Below are 19659 nucleotides of genomic sequence, written 5' to 3' on the forward strand. Positions count from 1 at the left end.
GATGAATGGATGGATGGATGGATGGATGGATGGATGGCTGGATGGATGGATGGATGGAATGATGAATGGATGGATTGATGGATGGAATGATGAATGGATGGATGGATGGATGGCTGGATGGATGGATGGATGGAATGATGAATGGATGGATTGATGGCTGGCTGGCTGGATATTTAAAGTGAGATTTGTTCATTCATCAGAGATGCTGATGCTCTTCTGGACAAAAACAAGTGAATTAACAAAAGCCATATAGAACAAAACCATTTGGCAAGTACAATTTTGTGGTTTGAGATCAGATTAATCTTGCTTCTGATATGAAGGAACTTAAGTGCTCCTGATTACTGCCGTTGTAAAAGCTTCTCAGAATCTTTCAAATTAGAGACGAAGCACAAATGCAAATTTACACATCGGGTTACAATAAACAGTATTTCATGAATCATAACAGATGAAGAAAAAATGGATTTTTGTTGTATCATGTCTTTTTAATGGGAATTAGGGATGAATGAAAAACAGAAGAGCTGCACCCATTTATAGTATGTTTTAAAATTAGAGCCAGAGAGGCATCTTCAGAACAAATAGCTCCCTCTCGCCACACAGGCAAACTGTGTGGGCTGTTCCTGCGCTGCATTCTCTTCATGTTCGCATGCAAACAGAGGCTGCAGGTTACTTCCAACAAGAGTCAGAGCTTTGTTTTCCTCGTGAAAAAGGACTGTTTTTGTCATCTGACTCATCACTAAGCTGTACAGTGGAACTTTGAAGACGCGTAAGATGAAGCACCCTCGTTATCTGATTTGCTGAAATCACAAAGTGTGCCCATGAAGCACCGAGGGAGCCGGAAAAACAGCAACGCATCAGGTGGTTTGAGCTCGCAGCTCTTTCTTTGTCTGACCATGTATGAAACACAACTCTGGTTATTCTTTATGAGCTAATTAAATTTCTGTTTCCAGAGAAGTGGCTCAATGACTTTGGATTATTTATTTATTATACCGGTGAAGATAGTGAAATGTTGAAACCCTGTGAAGAAATTCCTCACAAAAGCTGATTTAGTTACTTCCATTTCTGTTTGTTTTCTTGTTTAATATCATCTTAGAAGTAGCTCACTGGACACAAACATTTACACTGTATTTACAACATTTCTGAATGAATATTTACCCAAACTGTTCTTCTGAATGAGAAGCATCCTGGACATCCTCGTTACCAACAGCAGGTGGCGCTGTAGATCAGTGATGCTGGGGTAGGTTCTCCTGCTGTTGTCATGGTTTCAGATTTCCTGGACTCAATACTGGATGCTAATTGGTGGAAAGAGAATGAGAGAAGGGCGGTGAATCCATTGCTTTCTTCTTTTTTTCTTTCTGCGTTAAATGTGCTTCTCTATATTTAGTCCAACATGTGACATAAAAAACAAAAAACAAAGGAAAGAGTTGAAAAGAGAAAATGAATCCCCCATGTATTAACAGTTTTCTTCCATATTACTGCCACCTGCTAAGATTTGAATAATATAAAAATGGAACTCTGTATTGATCCCATGATTAAACTACCAGCTCTGTTGCATTCAGTCCACCTTTCTCTTCCTGTTTCCAACAGAAAATGACTTCCCAGTGCAACACGACGGTAATATAACATGTCTAATAAGCTGCGGTTCTTCAGCCTCAGCAGTTGATATTTCTGGGGATGCATGATGGCTCCATGTCCTCCTCCAGGGTTTTAATTCTTCTCCTCCCTGACACTGCAGCCACCTTCCAACTTTCCACAGCAGCTCGTTTATCATCATCATCCTTTCACTCGCCACAAACGGGCGCTTGTGATTGTGTTGTTTACAAGTGACCTCGGCGCCTTTAGCCCGTTGACAGCTTGTCAGGAAACACGTGGCCTGCATCTGCTCGCCGGGATTTAAAAAGGGGGCTTTTATCCAGAACTGCTCGGCACGTACGAAGAATGCACGAAGAGAGACTTAACTGCGGCAGGTAGTTTTTATTATTTTATTTTATGTGGAGCTAAAACAGAGGCTGAAGGTCAGTGAAGAACTCTGCCTGTTTGATTGATTGTCCTGAAAGAATCGAGGATCCCGGTAAATCCTCAGTGGCGTGTCAGAGCTCAAATGGCTCCATCATGTCAGAATGTGACATACAGTCAGCATTATGTTGGATTAAGCTTCTGTATCGTGTTACCGGAGTGTGTTTATTGCCTCTTTACATAACACTGACCAGCTGGTCGCCACTTCGATCTTGAAACAGACTTTTGGGACACTCTGTCATCGCCGGAGACATGCGTGACATTGAGCGAAGCTTACCTATCCAGCTACGCAGTCCATGTGGAACCATGTTTATTTACAATTTAAAAGGGGCATTATGTTGTGTCATGTTGCATTATGGGATATTCACGTAAATAAACTAAGCATTCTGCCAGTGTTTGCACCGAAGAAGGTGGCGTCCAAGCATAACAAAAGGTGTGACAGCCATCTTCATCAAAACAAAAGCCGGCAAAGACCAAAGAATTCTGAGACATTTTGAACATGTTACCCTTAAGCTGTAAAATAAAACTGTGATCATGTATTAAGCTTCGAAAAGCTTAAATAAGATAGAGCAGTTTTGCTGCCTGAATCTGACCAAAGAGTAACTGATCCTGCCGCATCGTAAAATAAGCCACATGGCCCTCGCAGCCTCCATTTTATGGGTTGAAAAGAATCCATTTAACTTAAAACGTCAAAATGTTTCCACTTCCTAAAGCAGATTTTCTAACTTCTGGAGAACTGACTTCAAGATGAGTGGATTCACAGCAACAAAAAACGAGTAGGCCAACATTATCTCAATACTTGACCCAGTTTTGGCCTAATCCCTTTTCCCCATTTTCCCTCCAAACACATCACTGTTGAGGCTTTTTTTTTAGTTTGGCAGAAGCTACAAAATCTGTCACAGGAAGTAGAGAATTAGCATTTGTAGCAAATATTTGATACTATTATGATTTTCGCATTTATTTGCTTGTCTTGCAGCTAGAATTTTGACTTTAAGTCTGTTGTATGCAATCAGTGATTGTCTTCTAACTTTGTATGTTTTTCCTTTACTTGCTTTTATTTGTATGTCTAGTTCTCATTGTTGATCATATGAAGCACAATGACTGATACTAATATGATATTTAGGGTGCTGTTTGAATAAAATAAGAGCGTTCAAATGTTTTTTTTACGCAAACACTGTCAAATAAAAAAAGAATCATTTGTCTTCAAGTATTTCAAAGAGCCACATAGGATTAATCATGTTTTGAAATGATCATTTAAAGGGTGCAGCTGATTAATTTGGGTCTTTGCAAAACAGAAAATGGCTTCTTGCTTTCATTATAAATACTGAAAGAATATTATTATATGCTCTCAAAAAGTGGTTTCATTGCAGGGTTTGTCGAAGCAAAAAAGGAGTGTGTCTGATTGGCACAATTTCATTCATTCCCCCATAAAGATACGAGAAGCACCTAATAACATCCAATATAACCTCTGCTCAAATGGAGGAGATTTTGTGAACGTGAGTCAACACATTCCTGACTGATTATTGAGATTTCTTTCAGGGAGAATTATCAGAAAAAGGAAGTAGGTGAATGGAGATTCACGGCTTTAAAAATGGGTGTCTGTACTCTACTGGGAAAATAAATTGAAACTGTTGGCAAAACTGGTTTTATATTCTGTCCTCTGTGCTGTACACATTAAAATCAGGGTAGTTGAGTAAGTTCTATAAAGGTTGTTGTGAAATCTCTACAGTTCTGGTTTGTCACGTGTGAGGAATGAGCTAGAAACAAGTTATCCCTGTGGTTTATAAAGTTAGGGCTGGGACCTCACTGTGGGTCACAAAACATCAAGCTGAGGTTCTGAGATGATCTCCAAAAATGAAAGAAAATTTTAAAATCATTTTGCCTGGAATACTACATTCAAAAAACAAAGGCATAATACGAGTTTAAGCTATTTGTGTTGTCATAATGCCCCTATTTATTTACATTTTGAGCAATGTTTGTGTAGTTCAACTGAGAATATTTGGAGTCTTTTCCCTGTTTTATTTCAGGGTTCAGAAGCTTAAATGTTTGAGAAGCACAGAATGCCTCAGACAAAGAGTTTTGACCCATAAAGTGTTATGTTGTGGACAATTTTTAGGGTTTACAGAAAATAAACTGGAATAGGCTCACGAAACAGCTGCAAAACAACAACAAAAACCCATAACCTTTGTGTGATCAACTCCTTTCACTCCCCCCACATAGTATCCTATTTCAGAGGTGGGTCATGACTCCTGCATGATGGCATTAGGCATCTGATAAACCAGGGAAAATATATTTTAATGTGGTTATTATCCCAGAGTTGGTTCAACACAACCCATTACGTTTCCCTAATCCCAACCCTTTAATACTGAACCCTGTAAAGTAAGAAGAATTGTGAGTAATGTGACTAAAACCACAAAGTAAGGAGTAAAACACACAAAAACAGACATTTTAATTAGATTCAAGCTCAGCCTCTAGTTTACAGCAGCACCACCCCGCCCCTTCTGAATGCGAACTTTCTCATCCACATGTGACGCAACAGAAATTTCGAGAATGTTCTACAAAATAGAATAAACGATACTTTTTAAAAATCCGTCAACTTCGCTTAGTGTTTATTAGCAGGTCAAGTCAAAGTAAACAGAGTCTGTTTACGTGCTGATGTCACGTCTGCGTTGTGTTTATCAGCGAAGAGCTGAAACGAGTTGAACGCAGCCTAAAAGGTTACGGAGTGTCTTCTAACTTTGTTTACTCGGTTCTGCTTCATAAACATAACAATGACATCATGGTTACAACACCAAATTCACGTCGGGGAACAGCAGTGATGTAGTCTTTTTTTGGTGTTGGTTGATAAGTTCCCCGTTAAACGGAGAGCCAATCAAAACGCGGAGGAAGCAGCGCGGCGAACCAATCACAGAGCTGCTATCCTCGGGCTCCGATTGGCTGCTGTACTGAGTCAAACCGGACACGAGCAGCAAGAACATAACCGGACGTTTACCGCTTTAACTACAAAATAAAAGTATACTAAAACAAAAACACGATTTTAAAGTTTTTGTAAGCTTAACTCAAAAAAGACACAATGAAGGCTGATATACGTTTGACGATTTAAGCCATAAATAATTGAAGTTACATTTAATGAATTAAAACTGTGCACCAATATTGGCTAATAATACAAATCAAAATCTATTTGGATTAAAATAAATCCATAAACTGCAGAATTTGAATTTAAGGACTATTTTGCTGTTAGATAGTTAAATGTTTAATTAGCAACCCACTATATGTAACATAAAATCTGTAGTTTTGATAACCTCATTGCCACATCATTTTAACTTTTAAATTATCAAGACTAATTTTAAATTATTGCTTTAAAAACTATTTAGTTTTTGGTTTGCTGGCAAATTTGAGCTTCCACAAATCACATTATATACAGGATTAATCCTTGATTTAAAAGTTGTAAAAAACTGTTTATTATTTATTATTCACCCCATATATATGTCATTGATTCATTCAGGCTGAGTCCGTTAGAGTCGATTCTTTTATTTTGAAAGGTGCTTACCGGAACCGTTTACTCTAATGGCGGCCGACTCGACAAATTTACAGGGTGGACGGCCAACTGACGCCTCTTCCTCCGATTCAATTCAGTCGAATCGTAGCGATCTGGCAGCTGGTGGCCCATGCTTCCGACCAGAAGAGGGACTTGGCCTCTGCCGTAGCCGCCTTGGAAGCTCCGAGAAACAGAGCCGAGGTTTTATTTTTTTTTTTACTTTAACAAGACTAGTCACCGACTCGTCGAGGGAGCTGCAACCACCCGAGAAAACACACAGAAATGGACGAAAAGGTGTTCACGAAAGAGCTCGATCAGTGGATCGAGCAGCTCAACGAGTGCAAACAGCTGTCAGAGGGACAAGTGAAGACTCTGTGTGAAAAGGTAAAAAAAATAAAAAATAAAAATAAATCTCTTTAGGCACAAGTTACTGTTAACGTATTGCCTGTCCTGCCCGCCTCCTTCCAGACGTTCTTAAAATGGCGCCTATAGTGTAGATTTCACTGTGAGGAGCGTGGTTTTTTTCTTTTACTATCTTTACTTGTAGTCAGACACAGTTAGCTCGTATTAGCAGCTGCCTGGTTAATTTAACGACCTACATGCTGTTGTTATGGCTAGGAGGTTTATTAAGCTGTAAATTCAGGTCGCATCCCAATATTTACATCCTTCCTTATGAGAACGGCGCTGCAGCATCTCTGTTATTATTTAGCTGTCCCACTAAAAACCTGTTTACTGTCTAATAACTCATCTACAATAACTGAGTCTTTAGTTAGCTGGTAGTTATAAAAAAAAAAGAAGGCATCTCCAGGGAGGTGATTACTTCACACTGCAGGGTTCCTACGCAGTTTTGAAAATCCTACAAATGATTTCAGACTTTATTTCCGGTTCCATTTTCTAAACTCTAAAACCTGAATTAAAATAAAATAAAATAAAACCAGCCAGTCAGAATGCCTTTCCCACTGATGATATCATGGTCACCGTGATGATGATCCAGCTTTAACCTGGCAGACAGTAACAGTAACAGACAGCATCTGTGTTTTTTTTTTTCACCTACTAAGAATAGCTGATTGCAAAAATGTGCAAATAGTTTGCCATCTGTTGCACATACAGCTCTCTGTTATTTGGCAACCACAGCTTTGCCCAGCCCTAAAGCGCACACAGCTGTTTTATTTTACAGAATAAATGCCATCAGCTGAATCAGTCTTTAACTTGTTAATTAATACCATAAACCCTGCAGGACAACAGGTAACATTTAAGTGCCATTCTCTGCTTTTTTATTCCTGTTTAGTTCAAAGCAGCCAACCACTGTACACATTCAAATTTACCATAAATGTTGGATGTCAAAAATATAATCTGTAAACTTGAGCGTGTATGAATCCTGGCAATGTTTTGTTCATATATTGCCTGTACTTTTAAGGTTACTTGATGTTAGCAAAATAGCTTTATGAACTTGTAATCACATTAACTCTGACTGTTCACTGTCTGTATGTAAAAAGAACTGAGACGGTATAGTGTTAGGTGTCGAGATTCATCGATCTGAGCTCTCTGGGCCGCTCCGATTCTGACTTCTCCAAGCACTATCATTAACAACATACTAGATATACAGTTTATCACTAATTTCTGGTTGAATGAAAAAATTGTTCCTGCAGCCTCACTCATATTGTCATCTGAGGAGATATGGTTTTTGGCGATTTTGACTTTTTACTGCATTATTTATTCATATAAATAAAAGATAGAGGGGAAAAAAACCTACACTTGAGTTAATTAAGCAAACTGAAGCCTCCTAAAATATATCCTATAACAAACCTTAGAAAAATCAAAATTCCATCCACAATAAAGAGAGTGTTGTTTTTTTTTTAATCTCTTTACCTTCATCCAGCTTCTTGGTTGCATCTGGAGTCAATAAGGTGATAATCTTCGAACTGAAACGACACCTAATGGGTGAGGTCGCAGTTTACTTAGAATACGCTGCTTTTGTTTCTGGTTTACAGCGTCTTCGTGCAGTGAAAGCCAGCTGCTTCATGCTGGGTTAAAAACTATAAACATGTAGGAGCAAACGTGTTGATTTGGCTAATAACCGGTCAGCTGATCCTGCAGAATTTACAGGTCTGAGCTGCAGTTTGAACTCTGCTACTCATAAAGATCGTCTGAAATGATTTCTATCTTTAAATGACTGAGCTAAGAGGGGGAGGGGGGGACACTCAGCAATAACAGGTTATACTTTTAAACACTTTTAATATATAAAAGTATATATTTAAATAACTTTTAAACTTGTTTTTCAAAATGGCTCCTAACAGTTGATTCTCTCACATACTTGCCATGTTTGAGCTGCTGTGAGCTGAAGGTTAAAGGTGCAGTTAATCTCTAGTGGCTCATTAATATCACATTTTTCATTTAGAAATCCGCTATAACGTTGGTTCCAGTAGTTTTAAAACATATTTCTCCCCCGTTGCACTGTAGGTCAAGAGCTCAGGATGAGACGTGATCATCTCTACTGGGCTGCTCTTGGTGCTTTTTGGCCGTATTCGTACTTTACGCCTCATTTTGCCACATCGTCCTCGGTGCATCGTCAGCGGAGATGACTTTCGTTCTCTTCTAAATCAAACTGTTGATTTCGCAGCCTTTAGTCGGTCGAAATGCTTTGTCACGTTTCTTAATTTTTCTGACTCAAACTGACCCCCGCTAACAGCTGTTCTGCTTTGGAAAAAGTGGCGTGAACGCAGAGGAAGTGCCGAATCTTCTCCCTCCTGTTTTCTCGCCAGCTGAGCAAAGTGGGAAACGGTAAAGGGAAAATGTTGAGCTTCATCATCCTGACTCTGCGCACAGAGTTGAAGCTGCATATGAGCTCAGCTGCATCAGGTGTCAGCGTCCACGTCTCCCTCTTTTTCATCTTCCTGTGCACTTTAATATTTTCAGCACAACGCCACCCACACAGCATCCTCGCCGTTTTAAAAATAGCAGAGGAAATGATTGATTGCGAGTTGCATCACCGACCCTGTTAAAACCTTTCGTTGCCAAGGGGATCAGAGTGTGTGACTGAGGACAGCACTGTTCATTGTGACTCAGAGAGCAGCCGTCTCTGGTTCGGGATGTGTGGGGGTGTGAAGAAAAGAGATGTGCTGTGTAATCTGTCCTCTGTCGTATTTCAGAAAAGAGCCGGAATGTGCCAGAGTTGGTTTCATCTGGTCGATTTAAGAGGAAAAGAACTGTTAAAAAAAAAAAGAAATCAAGTTTTCTTATTAGTATTAGTTTTTATGGTTCCTGTTAGCTCTTTCATTGTCCTGGATGCGTTTTGCAACTGCGGCTTGTTTACAGGACAGTGCGATCTGGTCCGTCTTTTAATAATTTTTAATGTAATTTAAATTATAGTGGATGCAGTTCTCTACTAATTGAAAATCAGATTGCTTAATTATAAAAAGATAATGTAATAAAGTGCAGAAAGACTGTCTCATACAGACAGAGCTTATCCTTTTTGTAACCCCGTTTCTCCTCTCTGTTAGGATTAAATCAACCATCTTATGTAACAACATTTTTTTTTTTTTGGGTCATTACCCAGTTGTTTATGATTCCCTCATGAGGGTTGTCTATAAAGCCTTCGGATCTGCTAAATTATTTTTAATTACAGTGAGGGTAGAATATATTCAGCTACACATATAATAATTGTAAAATATATATAAAGAGGCTGCAGACCAACAGTTAGCATTGATGCTAAGTTAACTTTAAAAACGCCATATGAAAGCTAACACGATGGAAATGTAAGAATCAAGAGTTTGAAAGTCACAACTAACAGTCAACTTCAGCTAATATTTACAGAGACATATTCTTCAGGTTTCAGTGAAGAAAAGATTAAAAAAAATGTGAAAACAGCTTCACCGCAGCATGTTTCTACTATAAGAAGCTACGGCGACTCTGCTGGGACAAATGCTCCGTGCAGGAACTACACTGCTGACGGCACAGATTAACGTCAACAAAATCGATTCAGAGTCGTCCCCGTCTGCGACGCAGCTAAAAGTAGGTTTTTACCTCCCCGGCCGTAATAATGACGTCACCTGAACTGTCAGACTGATGTGGTGTGGCGGCAGCTGTTTGTGAACGGCCGGTTTGTTTACGTTGAAACCGGTTTGAGGCGGCCGAGCCTCGTTTGTCTCTGAGCTCACCGTTTCACTCAGCTGAGTGAATCTGTTCGTGGGGGAGTTTGAAGGATTGTTTGTTTTCACTTCGTCCCAAGTTCATCCTGAGTTTATTAATGGTCACATTAGGCAGCATAAGTCACTGAATTTCATATGCATTTTTTCTTTTAACTAAAAATCTGATTGTGTCGTAGTAAGAAACTCTGACAGAAGCAGACAGTTTGTCAGCATTAGTCTGCTGCTGGTGTCTGAAGCTAATGATGAGTTCAGCTTTTAACCTGCATGAGATCATCCTTCAATTGTAATTTCCTCCGAGTTGTCCGTCGGAGACATTTCACTGTTTACCTCATTTTAATGGGATTATTTTACAGCAGTGACTTCCACACTCGCCTGAGCAGTTTGTTGACTCCAAGGCGTCTGACGTCTTAGTTGTACCTGGAATCTGGGCAAGGTGTTCCTTCTCCCTGCGGCAGGTGTGGCCTGAACTTTGGGCGAGGTTTTTACGTAACCACGGGTGTCATTTTTGTTGACGTCATCGTACCCCGCGAGCTGTTACCTGCATTATTGCAGATAAGCTGTTCCCTCACACGTAAACACACGGCGGGGTGGTTTTTAGTTCAGATTGGAGACGTGGGTCACCCTGGCTCAATTCATCCAGGTTTATGTAATATGTGATCAGGGCATAATCCACGGGGTGGTGTTTTATCAATTCCTGGCTGATGATTATTGCATTGTCAGGTTACGTCATCGTGAAATCTCATGTTAAGTGTTTCTGTCTGGGGTGGAGCAACTGAGGCGACTGCATCCTTGTGCCTGGCACCACAGACAATAATCGGGATTATTATTTAATCTATATTAAAGCATAAAGTGCGCCAGAAGGAAGGGACTGTAATTTAAAAACTAAAGAGGAAGAAAATGTGACATTGCACAGATGCACAAGGCAGTGGTTTAGCCAAGTTAAGATATGGCTGAAATATTTGATGCACTGGTGAAGAGACAGTGTTTTTGTTTTTCCAAAGTAGATGCCTGCTTTAAATGTAAATTGAAATTGGATAGGAGGGTTTCCAGCAGGAGTAATAGACTTGTTTGGCACGGATCTGGAACCCAATGCTTTGGAGGTAATCAAGGATCGTCTTCGTGACTAAGGCTGTAACAAATATCAGTTACTAATTATCCATTTTGTGCAAATGTCATCCTGAGCCATGACCTACAAACACACAAAAGACAGGAAAGAAGCCCTGTTTAAATCTTTCACCGGCTTAATGCGTTTGGCGACGTAATGATCAGTTAGTTATTCTGTTCTGCCAAGGGTGCATTAAATGGTTCCAGAGGTGTTGCACTAAAACATTAAAACCCAGACAGACTTTTCTTTCTTCTGCCTCACTGGTTGGAAGACAGAGCCCATTTCTATTTTGCTGTTCCACTTTAATACGGACATCTAGAATATTCTCCCCCGGCTCGGCGACACAGTTGCTTTAGAGATTTGTGCGTCTGCTCGATGTGCCAGCCAAAGCCCAGTGTCTGAAATGCCTCCTGCCTCATGTGGGTATGGGCACATGGAGTGTGTGTGTGTGTAATATAGGTCAGCACTGTGCAAAGTTGCAGCCCTGTCGTGGCCGCTCAGGGTTTCTATCCCATCAGCTGGCGGCCGGCCAGGGAAAGCACTCGGTCAGTGTCCACTTTGTTGTTTTTCTCGTGCTTTGTTGTTTGAAAGGATCCATACGGATTCTGTTCAAACTTTGGATGGGGGCAGCTTTCATAGTGTCTCTAGTGTGATTCAGATTTTTAAAAAACACCACGATTCTTCTGCTTTAGTGTCAGTCGTGTGTTGGTGGTCGATCAGGTCATTTGTTTGCCCCAAAGCCTCTTAAAAGAAGTCAACCAGCTGACCGACCAGAAATGCTTCAGAATTGGGTCTCGTTGGTTGATGATCCCTGCTGGAATAACTTGTTCTGTTTGCTCCGAATGAGGCAGCTGTAACTAATGGCTTCTAAAAGGACTGGCTGTAGGCCACATGCTGAGTCATTCACTGCAGCAGCAAGCTTCAGACCTTTGAGATGAATTATGGGCAGGAAAAACTACCAAGAATAACAAAAAAAAGTCAGGAAAAAATATATTTTCTTAACAATTCTACAAGTCAGTCTTGCTTTTAACCATTGTTGACATGACGCGTCCAATTAGTCATGTTAAACGAGTTAGCTGAGTCATGCTAAATTAAAACAAAGTTGTTTTTTTTAAATTTAGAAATGCCAGCAAATGTTCTGGACTCTAGTTTTAGGTTTTGAAGCATTAAACTTATTGATTTGTTTTTGCCGTGCAGCCAGAGCTGCCTGTCCAAACGCTGCAGGGCAGACCCACAGGAAACCACACACACACACACACACACACACACACACACACACACACACACACACTGACTTCATGGAGGCTGTTGTGGCAAGTTTGTTTTGAAAGGTTGTCAGGAAATATCGGTTCCTGACATAAAGATGGAAAACAAAAACAGAGTTACAGTCAGTGCAGGCTCACGGGGGTCACTAATTGTCCTGCGTTTTTAAATGACTGATAATGGATCCTTTTAATGTTTGAGATGCTTTTAAGCCCTCTCTGATCTGTGCTGTTTTTATGAATCCCTCGTCGAACGTGACATCTAATGTGTGTTTTTTTTTTTTTCTGCAGGCAAAGGAGATCCTGACAAAGGAGTCAAACGTCCAGGAGGTGAGATGTCCGGTGACTGTGTGCGGCGACGTGCACGGCCAGTTCCACGACCTCATGGAGCTGTTCAAGATCGGAGGGAAGTCTCCAGACACAAACTACTTGTTCATGGGCGATTATGTGGACAGAGGGTACTATTCTGTGGAAACCGTCTCTTTACTCGTAGCTCTGAAGGTGACTAAAACAAAAATACTCAGCATTCAAATCTGGTTTTGGGGAGGGAAAAAAAAGAGGCAACAAATAAACCCAATCCGTGCGTTTCAGGTTCGTTTCCGGGAGCGCATCACAATCCTCCGAGGGAACCACGAGAGCAGGCAGATCACACAAGTCTACGGCTTCTATGACGAGTGCTTAAGGAAATACGGAAACGCAAACGTTTGGAAATATTTCACAGACCTGTTCGATTACCTGCCCCTCACTGCCTTGGTTGACTCTCAGGTGAGAACGTGCACCGTTGTTTTTTTCACAAGCATTAATAAAAACTACTTTATTCTGCAAAACAAGACTCAAATTCTAAGTTAGGAATTCTTTCTTTCCCTCAGATTTTCTGCCTTCACGGCGGCTTGTCACCGTCTATAGATACGCTGGATCACATCAGAGCACTGGACCGCTTACAGGAAGTACCACACGAGGTAAAGACGGTTCTTTAAGTTTTAGGGAAGCGGCATTATTAGCAGTAGAGCATTGAACTTGACACGAAATGGCGGTAATTGATGAAATACTTTCTGAACTTGGCGTATGTGCCTGGCGTGTTCTAACCTGCCGGTGCTCATCCTGGTCCCGTGCAGGGTCCCATGTGCGATCTGCTGTGGTCGGACCCCGACGACCGCGGCGGCTGGGGCATCTCTCCTCGAGGAGCCGGCTACACTTTCGGTCAGGACATCTCCGAGACCTTCAACCACGCCAACCGCCTCACGCTGGTGTCTCGAGCCCACCAGCTGGTTATGGAGGTCCGTGTCTTCTATATCAGATATTTAGTGTACTAATCTGCCAAAGAAAAAAGGAGAAATGGTCACGCAAATACTTTTTAATTACAACTCTGATTATACAGGTTTATAATCTGACAAGGTTAATATGATCTTGAATGCATCAGAGGAGGAGGTGACAAATTTTAAATAACAGATCAAAATAAGCTTAAAATAAAACTAAAAGCTAATAGAGAAATGTTGATATCATCCTCTGACAAAAAAGCATGTTTAGTTCCCATTAAAGTAGAACTTTGACCCCTGCCGTCCTCAGGGATACAACTGGTGCCACGAGAGGAACGTGGTGACGATTTTTAGCGCTCCCAACTACTGCTATCGCTGTGGCAACCAGGCAGCCATCATGGAGCTAGACGACACCCTCAAATACTCCTTGTAAGTACGCAAACTGAAGCGGGAGTCGGTGCTTTGAATACGGACGAGTCCAAAGATGAATGGTCAGTGGTCATTTTTTAATTTGCTTTTCTTCCTCAGCCTGCAGTTCGACCCCGCGCCGCGCAGAGGAGAGCCTCACGTAACCCGCCGCACCCCAGACTACTTCCTGTAGACCTCCACATTCGACCTTTCGCACGGTCAAGTCCAGCATCGCCGGAATACGATCTCCAACTGATACCAACGTGAGGGGAGGGGCGGTTCGCAGCAGTGTACATTGTATATTCACACAAAAATCAATTTAAGCATTTTGTAAAAACAATTTGTCTATAAATGGACCAAAAGATGTGTGCCATAATCATAATATTTATTGCTGGGGACGTGTATTTATAACCCCCCTGTCCGACTATATAAATCAACTCTGATGCTTAAATTCCTCCTTGTGTACATACGTAGCTGGGCTGAGGGCACCAAGTTCAAAGCAAGTTTTGCTAAAATAAATGCAGCTCTAACAGCTATAGGCCATGGATTTTAATGAGGAGATCTGAACGTGATCTGTTTGCACTTTTGTACGATTAAAGAAATGTAAAATATGTTAAAAGATGAAGGAGACTTCACACTACAGATGTTTTTTTGTTTTGTTTTGTTTTTAAACTTGCGATAAAAGCCCCGATCAGGCAAGCTTTACACAAAGTTTTTGGTCCTGTGTCCCTTCTAATGGTGTCTCATGCAATGACACAGCTTTGGTTTCAATAAAAGATAAAAGATCTACTCACAGACTTCCTTTGAATTTCAGACTCTGTATATTAACCAAACAACTAGAATAATAAAGATAAAGATGAATTCTTGAACTGAGTGTTTTTATTTCTTTTATGCTACTGAAAACTCGACAGTTTTAATTTGATGACAGCTGTAATTGTATGTGTGACTCATTTTAAAATTAAATGTAAATATTTGTGTTGATTAACTATTAAGATTATGCAGTCAATAATGGAAACTGAACTAAATCACAGGTGACAAGAAGGCTTTTACATTAAAAAACAATACTTCACTGGAATTTTTAAAAAACTTTTTAATTAGATTGTTTGTTTATTAAACATAAACCATGCTATATGCTAAAGACTGGACAATAATTTTCCTTAAAGTGATGGTTTGTTTGTCCTAAAGTTAACAACTTATAAGCAAAATTTATGACCAGATGCCAACTGTCTACAAAAACAGTTGAAGTGACTGAAAATTGGCCAAACGTTAAACTTAGAGGCCATCTTTGTTTACCTACACAGAGCAGGTCCATGTGGGTTTTCTTTATTTAGCCGCTTTGTTTACATTGAGCGTGGACCCGCATTTCATTATCGCTTTCAGTATAATTGGAAAACCACTCAACTGGACTCTTTCATTCTCCACTGTTTGATAAAGTTTAGTATAAACTATTTCATGATTGATTTCATACTTTTCAATGAAAATCTAGATACAATGTTTTGTACCAAAAAAAACCCAACAACAAACCTTTAAGATTTCAGTAAATCTATATACACTGTAAGTTATTTTATTTTTTTTAACCTTTAAGAACTTGTTTTGAGTTGTAAATAATCTAAAACAAAACAATAAAAAACAACATCTTATTGGTGAGAAGCAGCACAAATGCGTTACTTTAAATGGCTTGATTTTCATGCAGCAAGTGAACGCACCATCGAATCTGCTCGAATAAAAAAAAACAATGAGAGGCTTTGGTTCTTTGCAGGTACTGCACCACAAGCGAATATGATATTCAGTGCTGTATTTCCGATAAATTGACTCCCCGTAAATTTAATTTTAAAAAGTTGGCAAACGTGTCAGGTACAAAGCAACATGATTTGGATGACGCTTTTAAGAAAACAATCGCTGGTGTTATTTAGGCGCTGTATGAATGCGCATTTATGGGCTGTAAAAATAAAACACGTAAACGTTAATTTTCCTGGTTAGTTTCCACAAATCTGAACATAAGCTTGTTATGGGAGGAGAACAGCACAAAATATAAAAGGCGCATTTTTTACCCCTCCATACATCGCATATTAGTTTAGGTGTGAAAATTAATTAATAAAAGTAAAAAAAAAAAGAAAAAAAGAAGAAGGCTTGCCCAACCTCCAGGCGGCAGCAGGAGCCTCCGAGCACAGGTCGATCCGCACACTTCGAGTCGTTGTCGGCGTCCTTACGTCCGTTGGGCCTTTTTTTACGGATCGCAGAAAAAACAAAACATCTACATCTGGTTTTTCGTTTAAACGTTCACAGTAAGTAGCCGTGTGTTTAATTTACCAGCGGGAGTCGGACCGAAACTCGTTTTTTTCCCACGTTAACTTAAACCGACTCGTTGCTAAGAGGCCTCGCTGACATAGCAAACCCCGCTGGAGTAACGGCTACCAGCCTGGTTTTTGAATTATTAAATATTATCGCGATGTTTTGCTTTTGAGCAAACAAACAAGGCGCCTGTTGTGGTTTTTATGCTTTAAGGAGCTTGAATATTAATTTTTGTAACCACTGTAAGCGCTTGTATACAAGCTAACTGTGTTAGCATAGCCGTCGTTAGCCCGTGTGTCATATGTTAGCTAGCTCGGAAATGTTAGCCTTTGTCTGTTAAATTAATGAAATTTACAAAAGACAGCTCAGTGTTAGGTCCGCGTTTGCCCGGGTTTGTTATTGGCGACGAGCTGTTCACCTGGAAGTGTTTAAAATAGACGAAAGTGACAAATTTGCGAGCTAGCTAGCGCGTTAGCTTGTTGTCTGCTAGCCGGCCTGTACGCCAGTAAACAAGTTAATTTGTCTAGGGTGTTTTTGTGCCGCCGCCAGGTGAACCGTGTGTTTCACCGAGTGTGACCTCCTACCGCAGGAAAATGCCCACGATAAAGCTGCAGAGCTCCGACGGGGAGATCTTCGAGGTGGACGTGGAAATAGCCAAACAGTCTGTCACCATTAAGACCATGTTAGAAGGTAGGAACCTCCGAGTCTGTGTCAAACTTTTGGCTCTCTCTCTTTGAGACTTTACCGCTGACTCAAACGGCTCTTTATCCGGGGGTCAGCTTTTAATTTAGCATGGAAGTAATTGCTATGTAGCATGCAGCCGGATGGTGATTAATTAATTGATGTATTTGGCAGATTTGGGAATGGATGATGAAGGAGACGATGACCCAGTTCCCCTTCCTAACGTGAACGCTGCTATCCTTAAGAAGGTACAGAACACACACACACACACCGGCAGAGTCACTGGATGTGTTTACAATGTAACACCAAAACCGTGACAGATCTAAAATGCTAAATTATGATTTAAACTATGTGGTAAACGGCCAATTTAACATCAAATCTGAGAACGAGGCTCGGCGGTGAAACAGGTCAAACTGATCCATCGCAGCTTGTTTGACCTGCAGGTCAGCTTCAAGCTTTTGAACTAAAAGTCAGAATAAAGTGTTTTCGCTTACAAGCTCTATTGTATTAAAGTTATAGTGTGTTCACTGCTGTTACTTCATTTTAAGCTTTTTAAGTCGTGCTGTTTGTCACTGAGGAAACCAGATTTTTTTGTTGCTGCTCCTTTTTTTTGTTGATGAAACTCTCAGCTCTGCAGCGGTTCAGGGTTTTGTTGAACCCCTTTCTGTGTAAGTCCTGCTAATGCATGAGGTTTAAGTTAAACCTGTGCACGTGTTTTCCTCCAGGTGATTCAGTGGTGCACTCATCACAAGGATGACCCCCCTCCTCCCGAGGACGACGAGAACAAGGAGAAGAGGACAGACGACATTCCCGTGTGGGACCAGGAGTTCCTCAAAGTGGACCAGGGCACCTTGTTCGAACTCATACTGGTAAATGCATTTAGTTTACAGCAAACTGAATTAGTTCCTTTTCTTCGTTTACCCGTTTCAGACCTGGTTCCACAACTGAACAAACTGAATAATTAATTACAGATTAGAACTCAGGGCAGGGGGGTGTCCAGGTCCTGGAGGACGTTTTAGGTGTTTCTCTGCTCTGACTCGCCTGATTTGAGCGACTGAGTGATTAACAGGATTCTGCAGAGCCTGAGGACCTGCTGAGGAGCAGAGAAACATCTAAAACCTGCAGGATGGAGGCCCTCCGGGGCACCGCTGTCTTATACAATAAAAACGTCAAGATTTTTCTGTTTGTCACACTTCCTCTGTGACACATTTTGTGGGGCCACATCGTTATTACCGGACTTCTGTTGCTTTTTATAGCCGAATTATTGTTGATGCCTTATCAGAGACCTCGTGACTCTCTTGTGAAGCTTAACTGAAATCCTTGTTGCATTTCTTTACTTTAAAAACCTTAACAGACCTTTTTATGTGCAGACGTCTTTCCTGACATTTCTGCCCACCTTTTAAAGTTTATTTTTCTTGCCGCTCAGCCCTCCTGCTGTCCGTTTGTCACTGGGTGGCCGAAGCGCCGAGCTCTTTTATTTGTTTAACAAAAACATAAATGTTGCCCAGCAACAGCTGGAAGAGTCTTGGTTGTTAAAAAGACTGAGATTTGGGAAAAGGCCGGTCAAAAAGTGGAAAACACGGAGCGTTCCTGCTCCTTAAGGGATTTAGACGGCAGGTGAAAAGTCAACCCCGGGCAAATCACGGAGGAAGAAACCAAACTGTCCAAAGGAGACGTTGGGAAATAGATGTTGGTTCATCTTTGCGACGCACGGCAGCGGTGGTAACCTGAGATGATTTCTCCCTGCGAGAAGCGCTTCCAAGCACAAGGCTGGAGGAGGAGGGCGGAAGCGTGGGGCTCAGCGGGCTTCATATGCACCAATTTCACAGAAGTGCCCGACACCTCGTGGGTTAGAGCAGATACGGTCGTGGAGTGCCTCGCCGGAGGAATGGAAGAGGAGTTGGACCTAAAATAGCTCTGAGTTCGTCCGTCTTGCTTTCTCTCACTTGTGATAAAACTTAAAAACCCAGCAGGACCTCCCAGTGAAGTGGTTCAGCTCTCCCGCAGAGATCGCTGGTAGATAAAATTGATTAAAAAAACTCTTATTGAGCTACTGTAAGATATTCTGTTTGACACACAGTAGAAATTTCTGTCTGCCATAAGGAGCCATCACAAACAAACAGTTATTTCTGTTTCTGGTCGTTCTCACACTGGCAGCTCTGAAGCTCATTATTTTCAGCTCCTAAAATAGATTCAGTATCTATTTTAGGAGCTGAAAATAATGAGCTTCAGAGCTTCAGATACTGAATGTGTCTAAGGTGTCAAAGAAGTCTGTGTCCTCTCCCCCTCCACCCCTGCAAGCCACTCTTCATCTCTTTATCACTTATTTATTCTCTCTTTTTTTTTTCTTTTCTTCTGTTGAGGCCGCCAACTATTTGGACATCAAAGGCCTGTTAGACGTCACCTGCAAGACAGTGGCCAACATGATTAAAGGCAAAACCCCGGAGGAGATCAGGAAGACTTTCAACATCAAAAATGATTTTACAGAGGAAGAGGAAGCCCAGGTATTTATTCCATCCATTATTTCCAGAAAAACAAACAAACAAGATGCAGGATTTTATCCCTCAGAAGTGACGCCCGAGGCCAGATGTGATCTTCATCCTCGCCCGTTTTTGTCCCAACAGGTACGCAAAGAGAACCAGTGGTGTGAAGAAAAGTGATGGGGACGATCCGGCCAACACTACCCCACTGAAGAGTGTCGCCCCCACCTCCCCACTGGTTGCACTGGCGTTTGTTCATACTTGTTAATATTTACTTTTAGTATATTTCCCTTCGCCCACTAGTCCCCCCCCCCCGATTTCTGTGTACCAATAAAAGCATGACCATTTAAACTTGCCTGTATGGTGTCATTAATTTAAAGCTAAGACGCTCGTTATCATTTTGACACATTTGATATATTGCGCATCAACATAATATATACGGTTTCATGTCTTTGTACACCCCCCCCCCCCCCCCC

The 19659-nt window shown here is 41.1% G+C and overlaps 2 protein-coding genes and 1 long non-coding RNA gene across 5 annotated transcripts in view; 2 read left to right on the plus strand and 1 right to left on the minus strand.

Moving 5' to 3' along the window:
• LOC108238076 overlaps positions 1-15982 on the minus strand; it is a 32984-nt gene extending 17002 nt beyond the window's left edge. Inside the window, exons 1-3 of the long non-coding RNA XR_001808667.3 lie at positions 15870-15982; positions 13153-13380; positions 1153-1289 (exon numbers count right to left, since the gene is read on the minus strand). This is a non-coding gene — a long non-coding RNA (uncharacterized LOC108238076). The remainder of the gene's footprint in view (positions 1-1152; positions 1290-13152; positions 13381-15869) is intronic.
• On the plus strand, positions 5642-14599 carry ppp2cab (protein phosphatase 2 catalytic subunit alpha b). The gene is made up of 7 exons (XM_017419911.3): positions 5642-5935; positions 12358-12567; positions 12658-12831; positions 12936-13025; positions 13182-13343; positions 13633-13751; positions 13851-14599. The coding sequence occupies exons 1-7, from the start codon at positions 5834-5836 to the stop codon at positions 13921-13923; spliced, it is 930 nt and encodes a 309-aa protein (XP_017275400.1). The 5' UTR covers positions 5642-5833; the 3' UTR covers positions 13924-14599.
• Positions 15884-19655, plus strand: skp1 (S-phase kinase-associated protein 1). Of its 3 annotated transcripts, none has more exons than XM_017419913.3 (6): positions 15884-16015; positions 16612-16712; positions 16878-16951; positions 17429-17572; positions 19067-19207; positions 19328-19655. In XM_017419913.3, the coding sequence occupies exons 2-6, from the start codon at positions 16616-16618 to the stop codon at positions 19361-19363; spliced, it is 492 nt and encodes a 163-aa protein (XP_017275402.1). In that variant the 5' UTR covers positions 15884-16015; positions 16612-16615; the 3' UTR covers positions 19364-19655. The 3 variants fall into 3 exon arrangements, with proteins under 3 accessions (XP_017275402.1, XP_017275403.1, XP_024862495.1); XM_017419914.3 differs by having other exon boundaries at positions 15888-16015; positions 16572-16712; XM_025006727.2 differs by having other exon boundaries at positions 15890-16015; positions 16550-16712.
• Positions 19656-19659: the final 4 nt, after the last annotated feature.

The sequence above is a fragment of the Kryptolebias marmoratus genome, linkage group LG13 (assembly GCF_001649575.2).
Source record: "Kryptolebias marmoratus isolate JLee-2015 linkage group LG13, ASM164957v2, whole genome shotgun sequence".
In the NCBI taxonomy this organism is placed as follows: domain Eukaryota; kingdom Metazoa; phylum Chordata; class Actinopteri; order Cyprinodontiformes; family Rivulidae; genus Kryptolebias; species Kryptolebias marmoratus.

Coding starts and splice junctions, on each gene's coding strand:
- skp1 (XM_017419913.3), top strand. CDS start 16,616: ATGCCCACGATAAAGCTGCAGAGCTCCGACGGGGAGATCTTCGAGGTG. Junction 16,713..16,877: donor CATTAAGACCATGTTAGAAG/GTAGGAACCTCC, acceptor TGTATTTGGCAG/ATTTGGGAATGGATGATGAA. Junction 19,208..19,327: donor CAGAGGAAGAGGAAGCCCAG/GTATTTATTCCA, acceptor TTGTCCCAACAG/GTACGCAAAGAGAACCAGTG.
- ppp2cab (XM_017419911.3), top strand. CDS start 5,834: ATGGACGAAAAGGTGTTCACGAAAGAGCTCGATCAGTGGATCGAGCAG. Junction 13,026..13,181: donor TACAGGAAGTACCACACGAG/GTAAAGACGGTT, acceptor GGTCCCGTGCAG/GGTCCCATGTGCGATCTGCT. Junction 13,752..13,850: donor GACACCCTCAAATACTCCTT/GTAAGTACGCAA, acceptor TTTCTTCCTCAG/CCTGCAGTTCGACCCCGCGC.